General features: G+C 41.5%; 1 protein-coding gene across 2 annotated transcripts in view; it reads left to right on the forward strand.

Moving 5' to 3' along the window:
• Positions 1–14,809, forward strand: part of Myh15 (myosin, heavy chain 15) — a 142,164-nt gene extending 127,355 nt beyond the window's left edge. Inside the window, exons 38-41 of one of the 2 annotated variants that reach the window (NM_001166210.2) lie at positions 2,241–2,345; positions 10,741–10,836; positions 12,002–12,136; positions 13,774–14,807. In NM_001166210.2, coding sequence (NP_001159682.1) covers positions 2,241–2,345; positions 10,741–10,836; positions 12,002–12,136; positions 13,774–13,788 — 351 coding nt within the window. In that variant the 3' untranslated portion in view covers positions 13,789–14,807. Of the gene's footprint in view, positions 1–2,240; positions 2,346–10,740; positions 10,837–12,001; positions 12,137–13,773 lie in introns of both variants that reach the window. The other variant, XM_030249245.1, reaches the window with a different exon arrangement.
• The last annotated feature ends 5,149 nt before the right edge of the window (positions 14,810–19,958 follow it).

The raw sequence follows: 19,958 nt of genomic DNA on the forward strand, positions 1-19,958 counted from the left end.
TAATACAGTAGGTTTTTATTTTATTTCCACGTCTTAGCATTTTATTGCTGTGAAGAGAGCAGGAAAATTCTTATAAAGGAAAGCATTTAATTGGGGCTGATTTACAGTGTAGAGGTTTAGCGTATTGTTGTCATGGTGGGAAACATGGTGGCATGCAGGCAGACATGGTGCTGGAGAAGGAGTTGAGAGTTCTACATTGGATCTTCAGGTAGCAGGAAAGAGAAAGAGATACTGGGTCTGGATTGAGCATTTAAAACCTCAAAGCTCAACCCCAGTGATGCAAGGCCACGCCTCTTAATAGTGCCATTCCCTAAGAGGCCATGGGGGCCATTGTCATTCAAACTACCACACCCACAATTATTATTTGTTAACTCTTATCTTAAATCAATGACAACTAGCAGTGAGCTGATAACAGATGACACTGAAGAATTATAGACTTAAAAATATAATTAGAATATCATTTTTATCAATTTTCAGTCTTATAACAAACTATCTGAGATAAGCTGATTTATAAACAATAGAATTTTATTTGGCTCATGCCTTTCCAGTCAACAGCGTGTTTCTGGTAGCTATTTAGCTTCTAGCCTTCTAACCAGGGCCTTCTTGCCACAGAATAACATCGTAGGGGGCATCACACGACATGACAAGTCAAACAAGGTCTCTTGTACTAATGTCACAAGATGGGGTTGGTTTGGACCTTTATTTACCTCATCTAACTTTAGTAAACTTCAAAAGCGTCCCCCTCCCAATATACATGAAAATTGGGAGTTTAAATTTCAGACACATAGACTTTTGGAGGGATACACTCACACAATAATCATCATTACTCTTTAGAAATACATCGAAAGGTCATTACAAGTGAAAATAAATGGCAATTAGGATTCTCTTCAGTGAAGCACCCATTACTGTGAGGTGCTCTATGGATGTTTCACAACCAAACAAAAACCAAAATGCCTTAAACACATCCTTTTATAAAGAGTTCTGTTGGCCCGTATCCTTACAAATAGAACTGTGCAGATCCTTACTGGCTACCTGTCCAGAGCATCCCGAGCAGATGTACTGATGGTCTATCCACAAGGAAGCTGCACATCTGCTAACCTGCCTGCATCTTCCCAAGATGCAGCAAAGAGGGTAGCTTGGCTTAAATGGCTGCAAGAAGTCCTAGCAGGAAGAGGGATCAGCCTGAAGAAGCTTTTTCATGCCTCAGCAGGACAGACCTCAGTTCTAAGATGGCCATCAGACCTTATGAAGAGGTGGCATTTTGATCAAGGAGAAGCCAGGGAGTGAAGCATGAATGTCTGAGAGAACGTTCCATCAGCAGAAACAGCAGTTTGCAGCCTCTCAAACCAAGGCTCAGGCTGCTTGCCTGCTGATTTCTCTCCACAGCAGTTGACATCCTTCAACGGACTCTATTGTGATTTGTTGAGTTGGCTTTACCTCATGAGCAAGTATGCTTATTCACGGGAGAGATTTGTGCCTGTTTCCTTCATTGTTCTAGCACTGGGGTATAGTGAATAGTGGACACTGTTCTCAGTGAAAAACATGATAATTTTACTTGTACGACTTGATACACAGGAAGTTTCCTGCTGTACTTCTCCTGCAAAGCAGAATTGTAGGCCTGAACGTGGCATGGATGTGACAGAGACCAAGGGCAAGAATCTGAGAGGAAGATGGAGAAAGGACCCCAAGATAAGGAAGTGTGGGACAGAATCTTCAACACTAATGCAGGCAGCTTGCTGTTCGTGCTCACAGACAGCACCAGCCCTCTCCCCAACCCCGACACAGACAGGCACACAGACACAGAGCATGCATATACACACACAGAGAATACATGGACAGACAGACAGAGAGACAGACAGACACAGAGCATGCATACACACACACACACACGCACACACACACACACACACACACACAGCATACACAGACATACACACACAGGCACAATTACATGTGCACATACCCATACACACATTTTTGCAATGTTGCAATGTAAGAAGAGAGGCTTCTCCTTTAATTAGGGTTGTTTTTTTTTTTTTTTACCATGCTTTTATGAGCTCGCATATGTTAAGAGCCTCATCTTGGGTGACTTTGTTTGTTTTTGTTTTTCCAGAAAGATTTCTTATTTAGTCACTACCAGAAAGAAAACGGGCATACTTTCTTAAACTATTTCATTCTTTGGTATAACTGTAGGACAACCTTGTTACCATCCTGTGGGCTGAAGTTACCTCTTATTATAGGTGCGGGACCTGGAAGGTGAACTGGAGAGTGAAGTCAGGCGCAGTGCGGAAGCCCAGCGGGAAGCACGAAGACTGGAGAGAGGCATCAAAGAGCTGACCTATCAGGTACTCCAGGAAGCCATTGTCTAGGATATGGTTAGGGTCCTCCTGCAGCAGTATGAACCTTCATGACTGAAATGGCCTTCTGGGACTCTGCAGTTGTGTCAGTAGTGAACATTTTCTTGCCCTGTCTTTTTCTCTCCATGGCTCAGGTCTATCCATTCTCAGAGCTCATAGGGAGAGGCGGCAAGGTGCAATTGAGGTGAAAAGCTATTTATGCCATCTCTGTTTTTTTTTTTTCCAACATAGTGTTAGTGCACTGTCAGAAAGATGCTGATTGAAGATAACATGAAAGTGAAGTGATTGGCAGGCACTAAGAGTGACCACCTCACCTGCTGATTACATGGGATGCTAACTGGACTCGACTCTTTTGAGGAGTTTTATTCCTGGGGCCAGATGAAAACATCTGTAACGTGACATTTTTGCTGAGGCTTACTGGAGCAAACCTGTAAACTAACATTAACATATGCTTGAAGCAAATACTTGAGAGTGGGTAGACAAGTTTCCTACTTATAAGCAATGTAGTTCTAAGTCCACGACATTCTTCCTCATCTACACTCTGACTTCCCTTTCTCCCAAGACCTCTGCTGTTGAGTTGGAAGTCTGCTGTGCTAACCAGGCTGTCCTATACCTTATGCACTCCAGCAATCATACTGCCCCAGCCTCCCAAGTGTTGGGACCAGGGGACTGAGCCACCACATTCAGCTTTTCTTTCTAATGGAACAGAGCCCCTGATCTGATCAAGGCAGAGGGCATTGACTGTTCTCCACTCCAGGGCACAGCATCTTTCTAGCACCCAGTTGGGATGTATACATACTTGCGTTGCTAAAGGACAAGCATCTATTTTAAGAAGTAATGTTAGGGAACATGGCACTTTAGTGGTGATGTGAGGTTCAACAGAATATTACAAACCTAAAGCCTGTAGTCTAGCACACAGGGAAGTTGCTCTCACACTAAAACCTACACAGCATGATACTGTACTTAGTTTGTCACAATGTGCCACAGTGCTAAATAGATGTTTATAAGCACATCTAAGCTTAGAAGGCAAAGAAAAACATGATATAAAATGTTTTTATTTATTTATATAATTTAAATTATTTTATTTATTTACAGTCCAGTCATTACCACCTTCAGTCCCCCTCCCACAGTTCCTCATCCCATTCCTTCCTGTCTTGTCTCTGAGAGGGTGCTCCACCACTCAGACCTCCCCTGTCCCTGGGGCCTAAAGGCTTTTGAGGATTCGGTGTATTTTCTCCCATTGAGGCCAGACCAGGTAGACCTCGGCTACATTTGTGCCAGAGGCCTCAGACCAGTCCCTGTGTGCTCCTGGTTGGTGGAATCTCCTTGGGGTCTGGGTAAGTTGAGATTGCTGGTCTTCCTATGGGGTTGTTCTCCCTTTCAGCTTTTTCAATCCTTCCCCTAATTCAACTATAGCTGTCCCTGACTTCAGTATAATTTTGATGAAAGTATCTGCTTCTGTTTCAGTCAGCTGATGGTAGGTCTGCTCAGAGGGCAGCCATGCCAGGCTCCCACCTTAATTATATCATAGCCAAGTAGTGTCAGGCCTTGGTGTTCCCCCATGAATTGGATCCCAAGTTGGGTCAGTCATTGGACCACCTTTCCTTCAGTCTCTGCTCCAGTTTTGTCTCTGCAGTTGTTTCAGACAGGAACAATTCTGGGTCAGGAATTTTGACTGTGGATTAGGAACCCTGACCCTCCACATGAGGCCCTGTCCTTCTACTGGAGGTGGACTCTTAGAGTTCCCTTTTGCCAATGTTGGGCATTTTGGCTAAAGTCACCCTCAGTGGGACCTGACAGTGTCTTGATTCCTGGGTCTCTGGTACTCTGTAGAGGGTTCCCCACTCTTGGCCATCTGGGATTCTCTCCTGTCCCCTCCCCACATATCAGATTCTGTTCCCCTTTTCCTTTACCCCTCCACTCTCCTACCTGGGTCCTTCCCTCCCTCTGCCTCTGGTGATTATTTCTTTTCCCCTTCTAAGTGGAGTTGAGGCCTTCTCACTTGGTTATTTCTGTTTGTTACAGTTCTTACTGTCTGTAGGTTGTATCCTAAGTATTCTGTACTTTTTGGCTAATATCCACTTAGTGAGTACATATCATTAATGTCCTTTTGGGTGTGAGTATTCTCACTCAGGATGATATTTTCTCGTTCCATCCATTTGCCTGCAAAATTCATGATGTCCTCGTTTTAAATAGCTGAATAGTATTCTATTGTGTAAATGAACCACAGTTTCTGTATCTATTCTTCCATTTAGGGACATCTAGGTTGTTTACAGCTTCTGGCTATAACCAATAAGGCTGCTATGAGACTAGTGGAGCATGTGTCCTTGTGGTATGATGGAGCCACTTTTGGGTATATGCCCAAGGTGGTTTAACTGGGTCTTCAGGTAGAACTATTTTCAATTTTCTGAGGAACTGTCAGATTGAAAATATTTTTTAACGCCCTAAAAATGACATCCCTTATACATAGGGGATTATTATTAATGGATCTTAAAGAATTGAAAGTAACTTAGCTGAGAAAACATATGGGTTCTGGACATAACCACACAGTACTGTGAACTTAATCAGTACAGTATATTGGCTACCATGGATTTATGAAACAATATTTTTAGTTTTCCACAGCTTAATGATTTAGTTTATAAATTTTAAATATATTTTAATTTTTTGACTCCTAGTAACTCCCAGTTCGTAAGCACTGTATATTTCCTCTTTTATATCCGTTTTGTTTATTTTTTTCATTAGCATGCACAATAATCAGTTTCCTTATGGCATCTTCATACATAAGTTCTGCTTTGTTTTCTCCACCGTGTTTTTCCCCCACTCCATTTCCCATCCCCTAGCCCCACTCAGCTCTTCCATTCCAAATAGTCCCTTTCTGCTTTCCTATCACACATGTTCAGTTACTCTCTCCACCTGTCAACTAGTGCCTCTTTGTTCTCATTCCTACCTTCCTGGTCTCTACCTACTCAACCTCCACATAATCCATGAAGATTTATAGGTAGAAAATAATAAATATATCTCAGAAGCTAGCATCTGTGTATGAGGGAACATATGGTGTTTGGCTTTCTGTGCCTGGGTTTCCTCACTCATATAACACTGCCAGTTTCATCATTTTCCCGAAAATTTTATCTTCTTTATAGCTTAATACAGTTCTACTAAAAATATGTACTATACCTTTATTATCCATTCTTTTTGTTTTTGTTTCATAATTTTTTAATGTTCTTTATAAGCATATATTAAATTATACAGAGTATGAGGTCTCATTATGACATTTTCATACATGACCATAGAGGATTTTTACCTTATAATTATCTTGTTGTTAAGACACACATGTTAGGGGCTGGAGAGATGGTTCAGCAGTTAAGGACATGGGCTGCTCTTCCAGAGGACCAGAGGTCAATTCCCACCACTCTCGTGGCAGCTCTCAACTGTCTGTGACTCCAGTTCCAGGGTTCTGACCCCCACAGAGATATACATGCAGGCAAAACACCAATGGACATAAAATAAAAACAAATTATATAAGGAGAGAGAGAAGACACATGCATTAGCCTAGGCCTATATTGGGTCAGGCTTGTTAAATAAACTTGTACCTGCACATCTTGAACCACTCTGACACCATCAGAGGTTACACATGTGGACTTTCATCGCATGTGACTGTAACTGCTCCTTCTGAAATACTCTCTGCAAGGCTCCTTTTGATTTTCCACTTGAGGAGGGGCCTCTCTCTTCAGAAATCTGTCCATGGTGATTTTCTTGGCTTCTTTTTCTCATTATATATTTGCTCGTCTGCAGATAATGATCATGAACATTCTTTTGTGTTCACGTAAACCTTTGAGTGTTTCAAGCTTTGTAAGGAGCATGTTGAGGTCTCAAAAGCCTTTGTTAAATTCACAATGGCCTAGGAATTGTCTTAGGGCTCTTCTGCATTGGCCTCTTGCCCTACCTTTTCTTCAGTCACACAGTCAGTAGGAAATAACTTTTCAGCTCTGTTTTAACTGGTTGACTACCAGCATACCCACAGGATGTCGGTGACCAAGCGGTTCTTCAGTGTTTGACTGTTTTAGTGTTGAACACATACTCCCCAAGGTTCCTTCTACTTTTGTCACATTATGCAATATAGCTTATTCTGATAAAAGGCCAAACTCATTTTAGGCAGATTGTTAAAGCTCCTTTAACAATGCTAATGCAGGGGGTTAGGGTCCTGATTTTAGTTCTAGAACTGAATAGAAATGTCAACATCTTTTTCCCTACAGCAGGAAACAGTGTTCTGAAGAAGGTACCAAATAGTCTAAGCTAAAATTAAAACCACTTGGACACTTGTTTAAATCTCTCTCTCTCTCTCTCTCTCTCTCTCTCTCTCTCTCTCTCTCTCTCTCTCTACCTATCTATCTATCTATCTATCTATCTATCTATCTATCTATCTATCTATCTATCTATGTATCCTCTATCTATTTTTATTTTATGTGTTTTGAGAGTTATATCTGCATGTACATATATACACTGTGTGTATGCCTGGTGCCTGAGAATTTCTGAATAGGGAGTTGGATCCCCTCGAATTCTGGATAGTTCTGTACCATGTGGATGCTGAGACAGAATCTATGTCCTCTGCAAGAACAAAGAATGCTCATAAGCATTGGGACATCTCTCCAGCCACTTGGACAGTTGCTTTCTGAATACATGGTTCTTTTTCTGAGATGAGCTTGACATTGTTTTAAGCAATGATCTCTGGAAGTCAAAGAAATGTTCCAGAAACGCAAGGTCTAAGACCAGTAGCATGACTAAAAAAGTAACCATCTTAGAGACATGGTATTTTGTGACTCTGTACTACATTTGAGAAACTGCCAATTATGATGGAGTGGGACATCATTTGTTAATAATGTATTTTTTTCTTGTCCATGGGCTGTTTTTATTGTTTCCTTTGTAAATGTTTCATTATAGAACAGTGGTTCTCAGCCTTCCTAATGCTGTGACCCTTTAATAATTCCTCATGTTGTAGTGACCCCTAGCATTAAAAGTATTTTGTAGCTACTTCCTAACTATAATATTGATACTTTTATGAATCTTATGGCAAATATTTAATTTACAGGATGGTCTTAGCTGACCCCTATGAAAGAGTAGTTCAAGCACCCCCCCTTAAAGGGGTCGAGACCCACAGGTTGAGAACTGCTGTAATAGAACAAAGCACCAAACCTATATTTTATTTTCATTTCCATGGAGAGTGCATTTTTGCTCTGCTACAGATTAATTTGGTTGTTTTTTTTTTCTTCAACATTATTGATGTTTCTCATGCTCTATATTTTACAGTTGTGCTTTGTTTCCTTATTTTTTTCAACTCATGTTCTCATAAAGTAGCTTTCAGGCTCCGCTGTTCACACGTGCCCTGTGGCTAAGGTGAGAGTCCCAGGGATTCCATAGGGTGCATTTCTCGTTTTTCCTATGTGCCTTTGCAGTGCTTCAAGTGTACTCATTTAGTTGCAGATGCCTTCCCACCATGAAGTCAGACGATACCTACTGAGCAGTACTTCTGCACTAGAATAGAATCCTGGGAGTTGAAAGTGGTCTAGAAAGATCCTCACCCTGATTGATAGTCATGTCTGTTTTAGTAATACTCAGAGTTGATTCCAAGTCCATTTAGTTCCTTCTCTTAACACCAAGATACACTTTGGACTATAAGGCAGTATTTTTGTGACAGACCATTCACAGGTGTCACTTGGGGGTGGGGGTTGGGGGATGTCATTTTTAGAAGAATACAACTACGGTTCTCTTTTCCTAGTAAACTCCTCTGGGAAGAGTCTATAACTGTGTACTGGAAAAGCAACCCAGTGTGTTCTTATTCTAAAATAATGGCTGTCCTCAGTCTCCATTTGTTTTTTCTGTGTCTCTGGAATATAGAAACTTAACAGCCTACAGAAATGTTCCAGAAACGCAAGGTCTGAGACCAGTAGCATTTCAGTGTCTAGAATGTAAAGCTTGTCCCTGTCCCCTTCACTCCTCCCTCAGCTACCTCATTTTGTCTCTGACAACCCCCTATGTTCAGGAATCTGCGCATGCATGAGCATGGGTCCCACTTTAAATGTGTTAGTGGAAACACAGCATCTTTGTTTTTAGGGACAGAGAAGTAAAAGTTGGTAAAGTCACAGTGTTGGGTCTATGCTTAAGGCCAAGATGACAGGATGGATTTTCAAGTGCAAAGGGTTCTCTGATAGTTACAGCTCTGAAAAGTAAGATGGACTCCAAGCAGGTTCTGGCAGATGGAACCTCAAGGTGCAGGCTGACATCCACCAAGTGTGAAAGGAAGGGTGGCATAGAGCGAATGAGCTTCAGGTAGCTCCAGGAGGCTCTGGGTAAATACAGAGAACATTTCCAGCACAGAAATTGCCTAGAGAGGAGAATCATGTCGTGCAGAAATGGCCACACAGCAGTAGTTTCAGTTGGCTCATCTGTTCCTCTAAGTCCAGTTATTGCCTGGAGCTATTTGACTCTGTGCCATTGATGTGACTGAACCCAAAAGGCCCTATTTGTGATAGTTGTCATGTGATGGCCTTTTCTTCAGCTGAATGACAGGTTCTTTTCTGGAAGGGACACCCAATCCACAGTCGTGGCTACCACAGTTAGGTAATGTCTGAAAGGGGAGACATGAGCTCAAGTCTCATTATGAGGCTTAACCTTCGCAGTGAGATGAGAATCATTAGCATAAGCACCCATTTGTAGCTGATTTTCAGTTTACTTCTGCTTGATCTCCTTTATTGTGTCTGCCTCCTCAGTAAGTTAATGGGAACTAACTCTGTATTGGTTTTAGAATTCACTGTATACAGATAGTGTTGTAAAAATTTGAATTTCTTAAGGTTTCTAATGTAAGGCATGTGGTTGAAAATGGAGGAGAGATTTTATTTAAAACACAGGTTAGCCTCAGCCCCCTAACCAGGTTGAGCCCTATATGTTTCTTTGGGGTTTGACTAATCTTAAGATTCGTATCAAATTGTAGGGTCAGAAATAAAGTTTGTAGAGAGGTTGCTTTCAGCTATTGGAAGTATGCCAGGTAGAAATAGGTGGGTCTCTGTGAGTTTGAAGCCAGTCACATCTACAGAGTGAGTTCCAGGATAGCCAGGACTACACAAAGAAACCTTGTCTTGAAAAACAAGCAAACAATAAAAATGTGGTCAGGAGTAGGAAGTAGCTTAGTCAAACCAATACAAGAAAGAGCAGGCAGAATGCTGCGGGAGGGGGGACAATCCTATACACAGTGGGATTTTATGGGGTAGTAGAAGGACCAATGCCACACTCTAAAGTCAACTTGTCATCACTATGACAAAGTACTTTAATGATTCATGATGTTGTTCTTGTTGCTTTGGGGGACAGAGCAAAAAACTGCTAATCTCAAGGCTAGGAAAAGATCTGAGATCCACTGTTCTTTCAGAGATCCCATTTCCAATGACTTTCTATTAGAACCCCTCTCTTAAAGACCATCTTGTTCTAGCCTGGGCCCAAGTCTTTACCACTTGACTCTTATGTCTTTGGGAGAATATACTAGATAGAAGAAGTAAACTACGGCCAGTTTAAAAATGAGCTTAGAAGTGGATCTTGATTAGATTGGTCTCTCATTCTTCAGAAAAGGCACTTGATTTGAAAATCCTGCAGTGTTTCCAGGGGTGTGGGAAGATGGTCAGGAGGATGAAGAGTCCCACCCATGTGCTTTCTTAGAATGTCAAAGACTCCGTGGAGAACTGTTGAGAAACCCTACCTCCCCATGTCTCTTTTCTCCAGCTGGAGCCTAGACAATGACAGAGCTGAAGATGGTGGCCATGGTTTGCAGAATCCTGCTCACCATCTTTACTGATGCCCATGACATAATTCCAAGAAACGTAGCTTTCCTATAGTTTATTACATAAAGCCAAGCACCAATTCAGAAGCTCAGGGGTTCACTTGTTTTGACTGAGGGATTTTTGGATTTCCATTTTGCATAAATGGCTTTTGTAAAAATAAATTTCATTCCTAGTAAGAAATCCCAGGTAAGTGTAGCTTATCTGGAATGAAAAGACTGAAGAATATATTAAACCTAATGGTCTTGACTTCCATTTAAGCAAAGGGCTGGCTGTAAAGATCAAGAGAAAAGTTGTTGCCATTTCTCAGAGCCATCCATTACTGTCTCAAAACTCAGGATGAATGGGGTTAAATGTATCTTTTAATGCTCTGTTATCAGATTGTAATATATATAATATATATATATAATATATATATTATATATATATATACACACACTCATATATGTGTGTGTGTGTGTGTCTGTGTGTGTGTGTGTGTGTGTGTGTGTGTGTGAGTGTACATTTAGTGCACACTGTTGGATCCTCCAAATGACTTTCCTATGCATGCCTATGCATTTCAGGCAGAGGAAGACAAGAAAAATCTGAGCAGGATGCAGGCTCTGTCTGATAAACTTCAGCTGAAGGTGCAGAGTTACAAACAGCAAGTGGAAGCAGCGGTAAGTGCCAGTTGAGCATCGTGGAGTTCCTGGCCACTGCTTTTGGTTAATGCTCTGAGCTTGTGAAACTGCTCAGCAGAGGCACCAGCTGCATCTGCCCATTCTCTGCTTTTATATAAATTAGCACTACAGCTTACAGGAGGGGAAACAAGAGAGGAAAATTGTGCTGTTCTTCCCTGCAGGAAGCCAGACCCCTCTCCCTTGACCTGATGGCTAGACTCAAACATATACGTTAGCAGAAATGAGCCATGTATAAAATAAGGGTGCCATGCAGGATTAGATTGGCAAATTTTTTTTCAGAGTTTCATTTTAAATCTCCTTCAGCTTTAGACTTTGGGTGAACATAATTGAAACTTGTAATACATTTTTTTTCTGATGAATCTGGCAACAATGTGAGCAAAACCACTATCATCTAAATATCCTTCTTCTTACTCCTTAGCTAATTATTTTATTGGCCTCAGTTCAGATTTTCAATAACAAATATGTTAAAGGTTAAGTGGCATGTGTATTAGTTTACACATAATATTTTAAGAATTTTGAATTGTATGGCTTGCTATTGTGTCCAAGAATTATTGATGCATAATTTGAAAGGGCAGCCACCTGTTTCCAAGTGTAGGTAGAATATGAATCTGATATTAAACCAATAACTATGATTGCTCTAGTATATAAGTGTGAGAAAGTTATACAATTGGTGGAAAAGAACACCCATTCTGAATTCCCAGAGGACAACAGCTGTAAAATGAATCTCTGTTCCTATTCTTTAAAAAAAGTTCCTGATTTCATTCTTCTTTATATGTATTGGCACTTTGCTTATATGTATCACTACATAAAGTTTTTAATATAAAGCTTTATGTGATTTTCTGGTGCCTAGATTGGCCAGAAGAGGGCATTAGACACTCTGAAACTGTAGTTAACAGGCGGTTGTGAGCTGTATTCAAAGGGAAAGCCGGGTCTTCTGGAAGAGCAGTAAGGACTCTTAACTGTTGAGGCATCTCTCCAGCCTCCATCCCTACTCTTAAGTCTTGCTTGTATGTCTTAGACCAAAATGACACATTCGATCCAGTGCTGGGTTTCTCTCTTCTTCTGTTTTCAATTATTGTTTCAGAGCAGAGACTACTACTTAGGAGGGGCCGTATCTTCATGTTCTGTGCTTTCCATTTGACAGGAGGCACAGGCTAATCAATACCTTTCCAAGTATAAGAAGCAGCAACATGAGCTGAATGAAGCCAAGGAGAGGGCAGAGGCCGCAGAATCGCAAGTCAATAAACTCAGAGCTAAAGCAAAGGAACTTGAGAAAAAGGTACAATCCCTTTGAAATGCTGTACAGCCTGTTGCTTCGGGCCTTGGGGGCATCACATGGATTAGTATAGCAAGGAATGTCTTGCTTTTCTCTTTAAATCTTTTTTTTTTAATAGCCAAACAAGCTCAAATAAAGTTCTTCCCCCACTTATTAAATTCTACGTGTCCAGGGAGTATGGAATTGATAAACGCTTGAAGTGGAAAAGCATTCTAGATTTATATTTTTTTAAGCCCTTCATGCCAGGCTAACTTGTAAGCTCTGAGCGTTGGACCTTTAACTTATTAGTGCAGAATACTGAGCAATTCACGGAGCAAAGGGGATTTCAAAAGTACAAAGGGACCTTGGAATTTGGAGTGAATTCTTTCCACAGTAGCCAAGCAAGTGAGTTTGAATTAGGTCAAACTGAAAACTAGGAGGAAGGTGGTCAGAAGTGAGCCAGGGGTTGGTACCAAATTCTGGAGTCCTGCTTTCTAGGTCCCAGGATTCAACTTCTGGCTCCTCCCTGAAGCACAGAAAGGTCTTTCCATGTCTCTGTCAGGAGGCCAGTGCTGTATACAGAAACTGGAAGAAACAACAATGAACTCAGCCATGGATGCTGGGCAGGGACATCTCTGCTTCCTCACTGAGAGTTTCCTTGAAACATGGTTTGTAAATGGCATCTGCCTTTAGGACAAGGGAATTAGAAGAAATTGGATAATAGAAGTAGCTACCTTTTCTACAAGGCCGGAAAAGCAGTGAGCACGGCTCCCAGCACCGGTGCTCCATTTGCTCTCAAAACTTGGTTCATGTTGAGCCTGCTCATTTCTGGTAAATGAATTACTGGTAGCCCCTCAAGGTACGCTGATAGGATTGCCAATCATAAATATCGACCTTGTCGAAGGAGGCTAAAAATTGGCTACATGGAAGACACTGAGATCTAAGTCTGAGAAGGCTGAATCATTGGTAGCTCTGGAAAGATCCCACTGCTGCCTGGACAGCAGTCTCAATCATAAGGGCCAGTTGGAGGGCTCTAGGGAAGTGGTTTGACTGGTGGCCTCGGCTGGAGAAGTGTCACCCCACTGTTTCAGGGTGTCCTGTGCAGAGCCTGCCCAGCAAGGCCATAGAAAGGATTTTCTTAGGGAGGGGCCTCCCCTGTGCTTCAATTCTCAACTTCGGGAGGTCATGGGGCCTTCAAACCCCACCCACATTTCACCTTGTCACAGCTGTTTTTTAAGAACGAATAAAACAAGTGAGTCAGAAATTGCTTCTGGCAGGAAATGAATAGGGAAACCTTGCTGGGCAGTGTGATGACTCACTGCTCCCGATTCACAGAAGAAGAGCCTAAAATCCTTCAACTGCCATAAATACAGGGAAAGTTTCCTGATGCACTCTATGTCTAGAACAAACCAGTGATATGATTGCAGCATCTTTTCCAGTGGGGGAGGGGAGGCAGAAATGGAGAGTGACAAAGTATGTCCTTGGGGTGAGTCACCTGAGCCTGCTCTCTGCTAGCAGGTAATTAATTGCCTGACCCCCTTGCCTCCCTTTGAAGCCCATGGAGAGCTGCTGAGACCTGTTTCCCTCTGGAAAGGGCTCACATGGGTTTGGGACATCCCTGGAATGTCAGAGCACACACAGACATACATTCTGTTTTCCAGGTTCGAGAAGAATAAGGAGTTTCTCTTCATTAAAAAAAAAAAAGACAACTGGAAGCAAGCCTTTAAGAAATAAGTATGTGGCAAGAATAGCAGGCTAAGGAGATGATGAAGAAAATGTTCTGATCCAAAGGACTATAACCACCTCTTGGATTAATGGATGGCTTTTTGATTCTCAGTGGCATGAGACATCTCTCTACTACAATTTCACACAAAAGACTTAACAGATGTAAGAATCAATTTTGATGTTAGAAGCAGGCACACTTCTCCTTTCCTCCATTTCTTCATGCATAGCACTCAGAGAAGAGCCCTTAGTATATGCTTCATGGAGTCTGGTCCATGATGAGGAAGGGATATTCAAGTTATCTAACTTTGCTTAACTGGTCCCTGTATTTGGTGACAATTGACAAAAATGTCTCTTAGCACTGTGGAGCAGGCATTGCCATAGTTAGGTGCTTTGAACTTGTAGGTAGACTATCCTAATCAAGAAACATGTAGGATCCACGCTTATGTGGACTATAACCTGAGATGGGTTGTACAGTTGTGGCCATGGAGCTAAGGAAGATGAGCATGTTCTAGAATTTCTTTCCTTGGATGGTTCTAGACTAAAGTTGGGAACAAGCAAAAAAATCTGTCACAGAGTGAGTAGTTAAAACCAGAGGAGTTTCTACTTTATGTGCATAAGGTCACTATAGAGCCCCAAGCAGTAGGACAGTTGAAAACTATTACTTCAGGCCCAAGGTAAGTTCTCAGTAACCAGCTACCTTGGACCTTTTCTTCCCACTTCCTGCCAGTCTCCTTCAACTTGGCAGGCATGAATAAAGTTCTAAGGCAAGCAGCACCAGCTTCACCTGGCCATGGCCTAGAGACTGGGCACGAGGACAGTTTGGAAACAGTCTGTCCCTTACAGGATTGTTCCATCCTCATTGAAGGCAAAGCCCCCCACCCATCCCTGTGTGACTCACTGCAGCCACTTGAGGCACAGCGGCCACAACTGTGTAAAGATGATGTCTGACAATAAATCCTGTTCTGTGTGATTCTCGGTGGCTCTGCCTCTCTATCCAACCACACTCACACAGGGTGGGTCCAGCGCCACCAAAGGAGCAGGGCCTGCTCGTTTGGCATCCTCTGCATGTAGGCTTCAGCGTTTATATTCACCTCTCATTGTTGACAGAGAGCCTCAATGATCCTCAGAATTCTCTCCATGTCTATTCTCTCTCTTTTTAAAAACCAGAACTCTCCCCGAATCGCCATATAGGCTTCTTCCTATCCTATCATTCAGACTTCCTAGTCTTTCTGAGGCTCACCCTGTGTGTTGAGGCAGCAGGAGGTTAAGGGCTCTGGTTGGCTTAAACAAGTTCAGGCTGATCCTTCTGAATTCCGAGGTCATACCAAGCAAGGTAGACCAAATTAGAGTGTCGAGATATGAACATGCGGTCTGAGGAGTCAGTGAGTGAGGGACTAGAAAGCTTATTATGCTGGATATAAAGCAGTAAGTTCCTCACTACTGAGCACAGCCCTGTCAGAAAATGCTGCACATTTAACATGTGTCACAAGTACTCTGGAATAATATTTAAAATCACCTGTAAGACTAATTTTTAGAATTATATTGTAGTAAGCTAATATGCCATTTAGGAAACATCTCTGTGTCTTAAACCTGACAGTAGAGACTTCCCGTATCCACCCTGCCAATTCAAAAATATGATTATTAATTGTTTCTCCACACTTCACACACCACCAGAGGAAATCAGAGTATCATACAGTGTTCAGCTGGAGACGACTAGATGTCCATTTTTTTTTCCATTTTTTATTAGGTATTTAGCTCATTTACATTTCCAATGCTATCCCAAAAGTCCCCCATACCCTCCCCCCACTCCCCTACTCACCCACTCCCCCTTTTTGGCCCTGGCATTCCCCTGTACTGGGGCATATAAAGTTTGCAAGTCCAATGGGCCTCTCTTTGCAGTGATGGCCGACTAGGCCATCTTTTGATACATATGCAGCTAGACTCAAGAGCTCCAGGGTACTGCTTAGTTCATATTGTTGTTCCGCCTATAGGGTTGCAGTTCCCTTTAGTTCCTTGGGTGCTTTCTCTAGTTCCTCCATTGGGGGCCCTGTGGTCCATTCAATAGCTGACTGTGATCATCCACTTCTGTGTTTGCTAGGCCCTGGCATAGTCTCACAAGAGACAGGTATATCTGGGTCCTTTCAGCAAAATCTTGCTAGTGTATACAATGGTGTCAGCGTTTGGAAGCTGATCATGGGATGGATCTCTGGATATGGCAATCACTAGATGGTCCATCCTTTCGTCACACTTCCAGATTTTGTCTCTGTAACTCCTTCCATGGGTGTTTTGTTTCCTAATCTAAGAAGGGGCAAAGTGTCCACACTTTGGTCTTCGTTCTCTTGAGTTTAATGTTTTTAGCAAATTATATCTTTTATCTTGGGTATCCTAAGTTTCTGGGCTAATATCCACTTATCAGTGAGTACATATTGTGAGAGTTCCTTTGTGATTGGGTTACCTCACTCAGGATGATGCCCTCCAGGTCCATCCATTTGCCTAGGAATTTCATAAATTAATTCTTTTTAATAGCTGAGTAGTACACCATTGTGTAAATGTACCACATTTTCTGTATCCATTCCTCTGTTGAGGGGCATCTGGGTTCTTTCCAGCTTCTGGCTATTATAAATAAGGCTGCTATGAACATAGTGGAGCATGTGTCCTTCTTACCGGTTGGGGCATCTTCTGGATATATGCCCAGAAGAGGTATTGCTGGATCTTCCGGTAGTATTATGTCCAATTTTCTGAGGAACCGCCAGACTGATTTCCAGAGTGGTTGTACAAGCTTGCAATCCCACCAACAATGGAGGAGTGTTCCGCTTTCTCCACATCCTCGCCAGCATCTGCTGTCACCTGAATTTTTGATCTTAGCCATTCTGACTGGTGTGAGGTGGAATCTCAGGGTTGTTTTGATTTGCATTTCCCTGATGATTAAAGATGTTGAACATTTTTTCAGGTGCTTCTCTGCCATTCGGTATTCCTCGGGTCAGAAATCTTTGTTCAGTTCTGAGCCCCATTTTTAATGGGGTTATTTGATTTTATGGAGTCTACCTTCTTGAGTTCTTTATATATATTGGATATTAGTCCCCTATCCGATTTGGGATAGGTAAGATCCTTTCCTAATCTGTTGGTGGTCTTTTTGTCTTATTGACGATGTCTTTTGCCTTGCAGAAGCTTTGCAATTTTATGAGGTCCCATTTATCGATTCTTGATCTTACAGCACAAGCCATTGCTGTTCTATTCAGGAATTTTTCCCCTGTACCCATATCTTCGAGGCTTTTCCCTACTTTCTCCTCTATAAGTTTCAGTGTCTCTGGTTTTATGTGGAGATCCTTAATCCACTTAGATTTGACCTTAGTACAAGGAGATAGTACTGGATCAATTCGAAATCTTCTACATGATAACAGCCAGTTGTGCCAGCACCATTTGTTGAAAATGCTGTCTTTTTTCCACTGGATGGTTTTATCTCCCTTGTCAAAGATCAAGTGACCATAGGTGTGTGGGTTCATCTCTGGGTCTTCAATTCTGTTCCATTGGTCTACTTGTCTGTCATTATACCAGTACCATGCAGTTTTTATCACAATTGCTCTGTAGTACATCTTTAGGTCCGGCATGGTGATTCCACCAGAGGTTCTTTTATCCTTGAGAAGAGTTTTTGCTATCCTAGATTTTTTGTTATTCCAGATGAATCTGCCGATTGCCCTTTCTAATTCGTTGAAGAATTGAGTTGGAATTTTGATGGGGATTGCATTGAATCTGTAGATTGCTTTTGGCAAGATAGCCATTTTTACTATATTGATCCTGCCAATGCATGAGCATGGGAGATCTTTCCATCTTCTGAGATCTTCTTTAATTTCTTTCTTCAGAGACTTGAAGTTCTTGTCATAGAGATCTTTCACTTCCTTAGTTAGAGTCACGCCTAGGTATTTTATATTATTTGTGGCTATTGAGAAGGGTGTTGTTTCCCTAATTTCTTTCTCAGCCTGTTTGTCCTTTGTGTAGAGAAAGGCCATTGACTTGTTTGAGTTAATTTTATATCCAGCTACTTCACTGAAGCTGTTTATCAGGCTTAGGAGTTCTCTGGTGGAATTTTTAGGGTCACTTATATATACTATCATATCATCTGCAAAAAGTGATAATTTGACTTCTTCCTTTCCAATTTGTATCCCCTTGATCTCCTTTTGTTGTCTAATTGCTCTGGCTAGGACTTCAAGTACAATGTTGAATAGGTAGGGAGAGAGAGTGGACAGCCTTGTCTGGTCCCTGATTTTAGTGGGATTGCTTCAAGCTTCTCTCCATTTACTTTGATGTTGGCTACTGGTTTGCTGTAGATTGCTTTTATCATGTTTAGGTATGGGCCTTGAATTCCTGATCTTTCCAAGACTTTTATCATGAATGGGTGTTGGATTTTGTCAAATGCTTTCTCAGCATCTAACGAGATGATCATGTGGTTTTTGTCTTTGAGTTTGTTTATATACTGGATTACGTTGATGGATTTCCGTATATTGAACCATCCCTGCATCACTGGGATGAAACCTACTTGGTCAGGATGGATGATTGTTTTGATGTGTTCTTGGATTCGGTTAGCAAGAACTTTATTGAGGATTTTTGCATCAATATTCATAAGGGATATTGGTCTGAAGTTCTCTATCTTTGTGGGGTCTTTTTGTGGTTTAGGTATCAGAGTAATTGTGGCTTCATAGAATGAGTTGGGTAGAGTACCTTCTGTTTCTAGTTTGTGGAATAGTTTGTGAAGTACTGGGATTAGATCTTCTTTGAAGGTTTGATAGAACTCTGCACTAAACCCATCTGGTCCTGGGCTTTTTTTTGGTTGGGAGACTATTAATGACTGCTTCTATTTCTTTGGGGGATATCGGGCTGTTTAGATCATTAACCTGATCTTGATTCAACTTTGGTACCTGGTATCTGTCTAGAAACTTCTCCATTTCATCCAGGTTCTCCAGTTTTGTTGAGTATATCCTTTTGTAGAAGGATCTGATGGTGTTTTGGATTTCTTCAGGATCTGTTGTTATGTCTCCCATTTCATTTCTGATTTTGTTAATTAGAATGCTTTCCCTGTGCCCTCTAGTGAGTCTGGCTAATGGTTTGTCTATCTTGTTGATTTTCTCAAAGAACCAGCTCCTCAATTGGTTGATTCTCTGAATAGTTCTTCTTGTTTCCACTTGGTTGATTTCACCCCTGAGTTTGATTATTTCCTGCCATCTACTCCTCCTGGGTGAATTTGCTTCCTTTTCTTCTAGAGCTTTTAGGTGTGTTGTCAAGCTGCTAATGTATGCTCTGTCTAGTTTCTTTTTGGAGGCACTCAGAGCTATGAGTTTTCTTCTTAGAAATGCTTTCATTGTGTCCCATAAGTTTGGGTATGAAGTGGCTTCATTTTCATTAAACTCTAAGAAGTCCTTAATTTCTTTCTTTATTCCTTCCTTGACCAAAGTATCCTTGAGAAGAGTGTTGTTCAGTTTCCACGTGAATGTTGGCTTTCTGTCATTTATTTTGTTATTGAAAATCAGCCTTAGTGCATAATGATCTGATAGGATACATGGGACAATTTCAATATTTTTGAATCTGTTGAGGCCTGTTTTGTGACCTAATGTGTGGTCAATTTTGGAGAAGGTACCATGAGGTGCTGAGAAGAAGGTATATCCTTTTGTTTTAGGATAAAATGTTCTGTAGATATCTGTCAGATCCATTTGTTTCATCACTTCTGTTAGTTTCAGTGTGTCCCTGTTTAGTTTCTGTTTCCATGATCTGTCCATTGGTGAAAGTGGTGTGTTGAAGTCTCCCACTATTATTGTGTGAGGTGCAATGTGTGCTTTGAGCTTTACTAAAGTTTCTTTAATGAATGTGGCTGCCCTTGTATTTGGAGCATAGATATTCAGAATTGAGAGTTCCTCTTGGAGGATTTTACCTTTGATAAGAATGAAGTGCCCCTCCTTGTCTTTTTTGATGACTTTGGGTTGGAAGTCAATCTTATCAGATATTAGGATGGCTACTCCAGCTTGTTTCTTCATACCATTTGCTTGGAAAATTGTTTTCCAGCCTTTCATTCTGAGGTAGTGTCTATCTTTTTCTCTGAGATGGGTTTCCTGTAAGCAGCAAAATGTTGGGT

Source organism: Mus musculus, chromosome 16 (assembly GCF_000001635.26).
Source record: "Mus musculus strain C57BL/6J chromosome 16, GRCm38.p6 C57BL/6J".
NCBI lineage: Eukaryota > Metazoa > Chordata > Mammalia > Rodentia > Muridae > Mus > Mus musculus.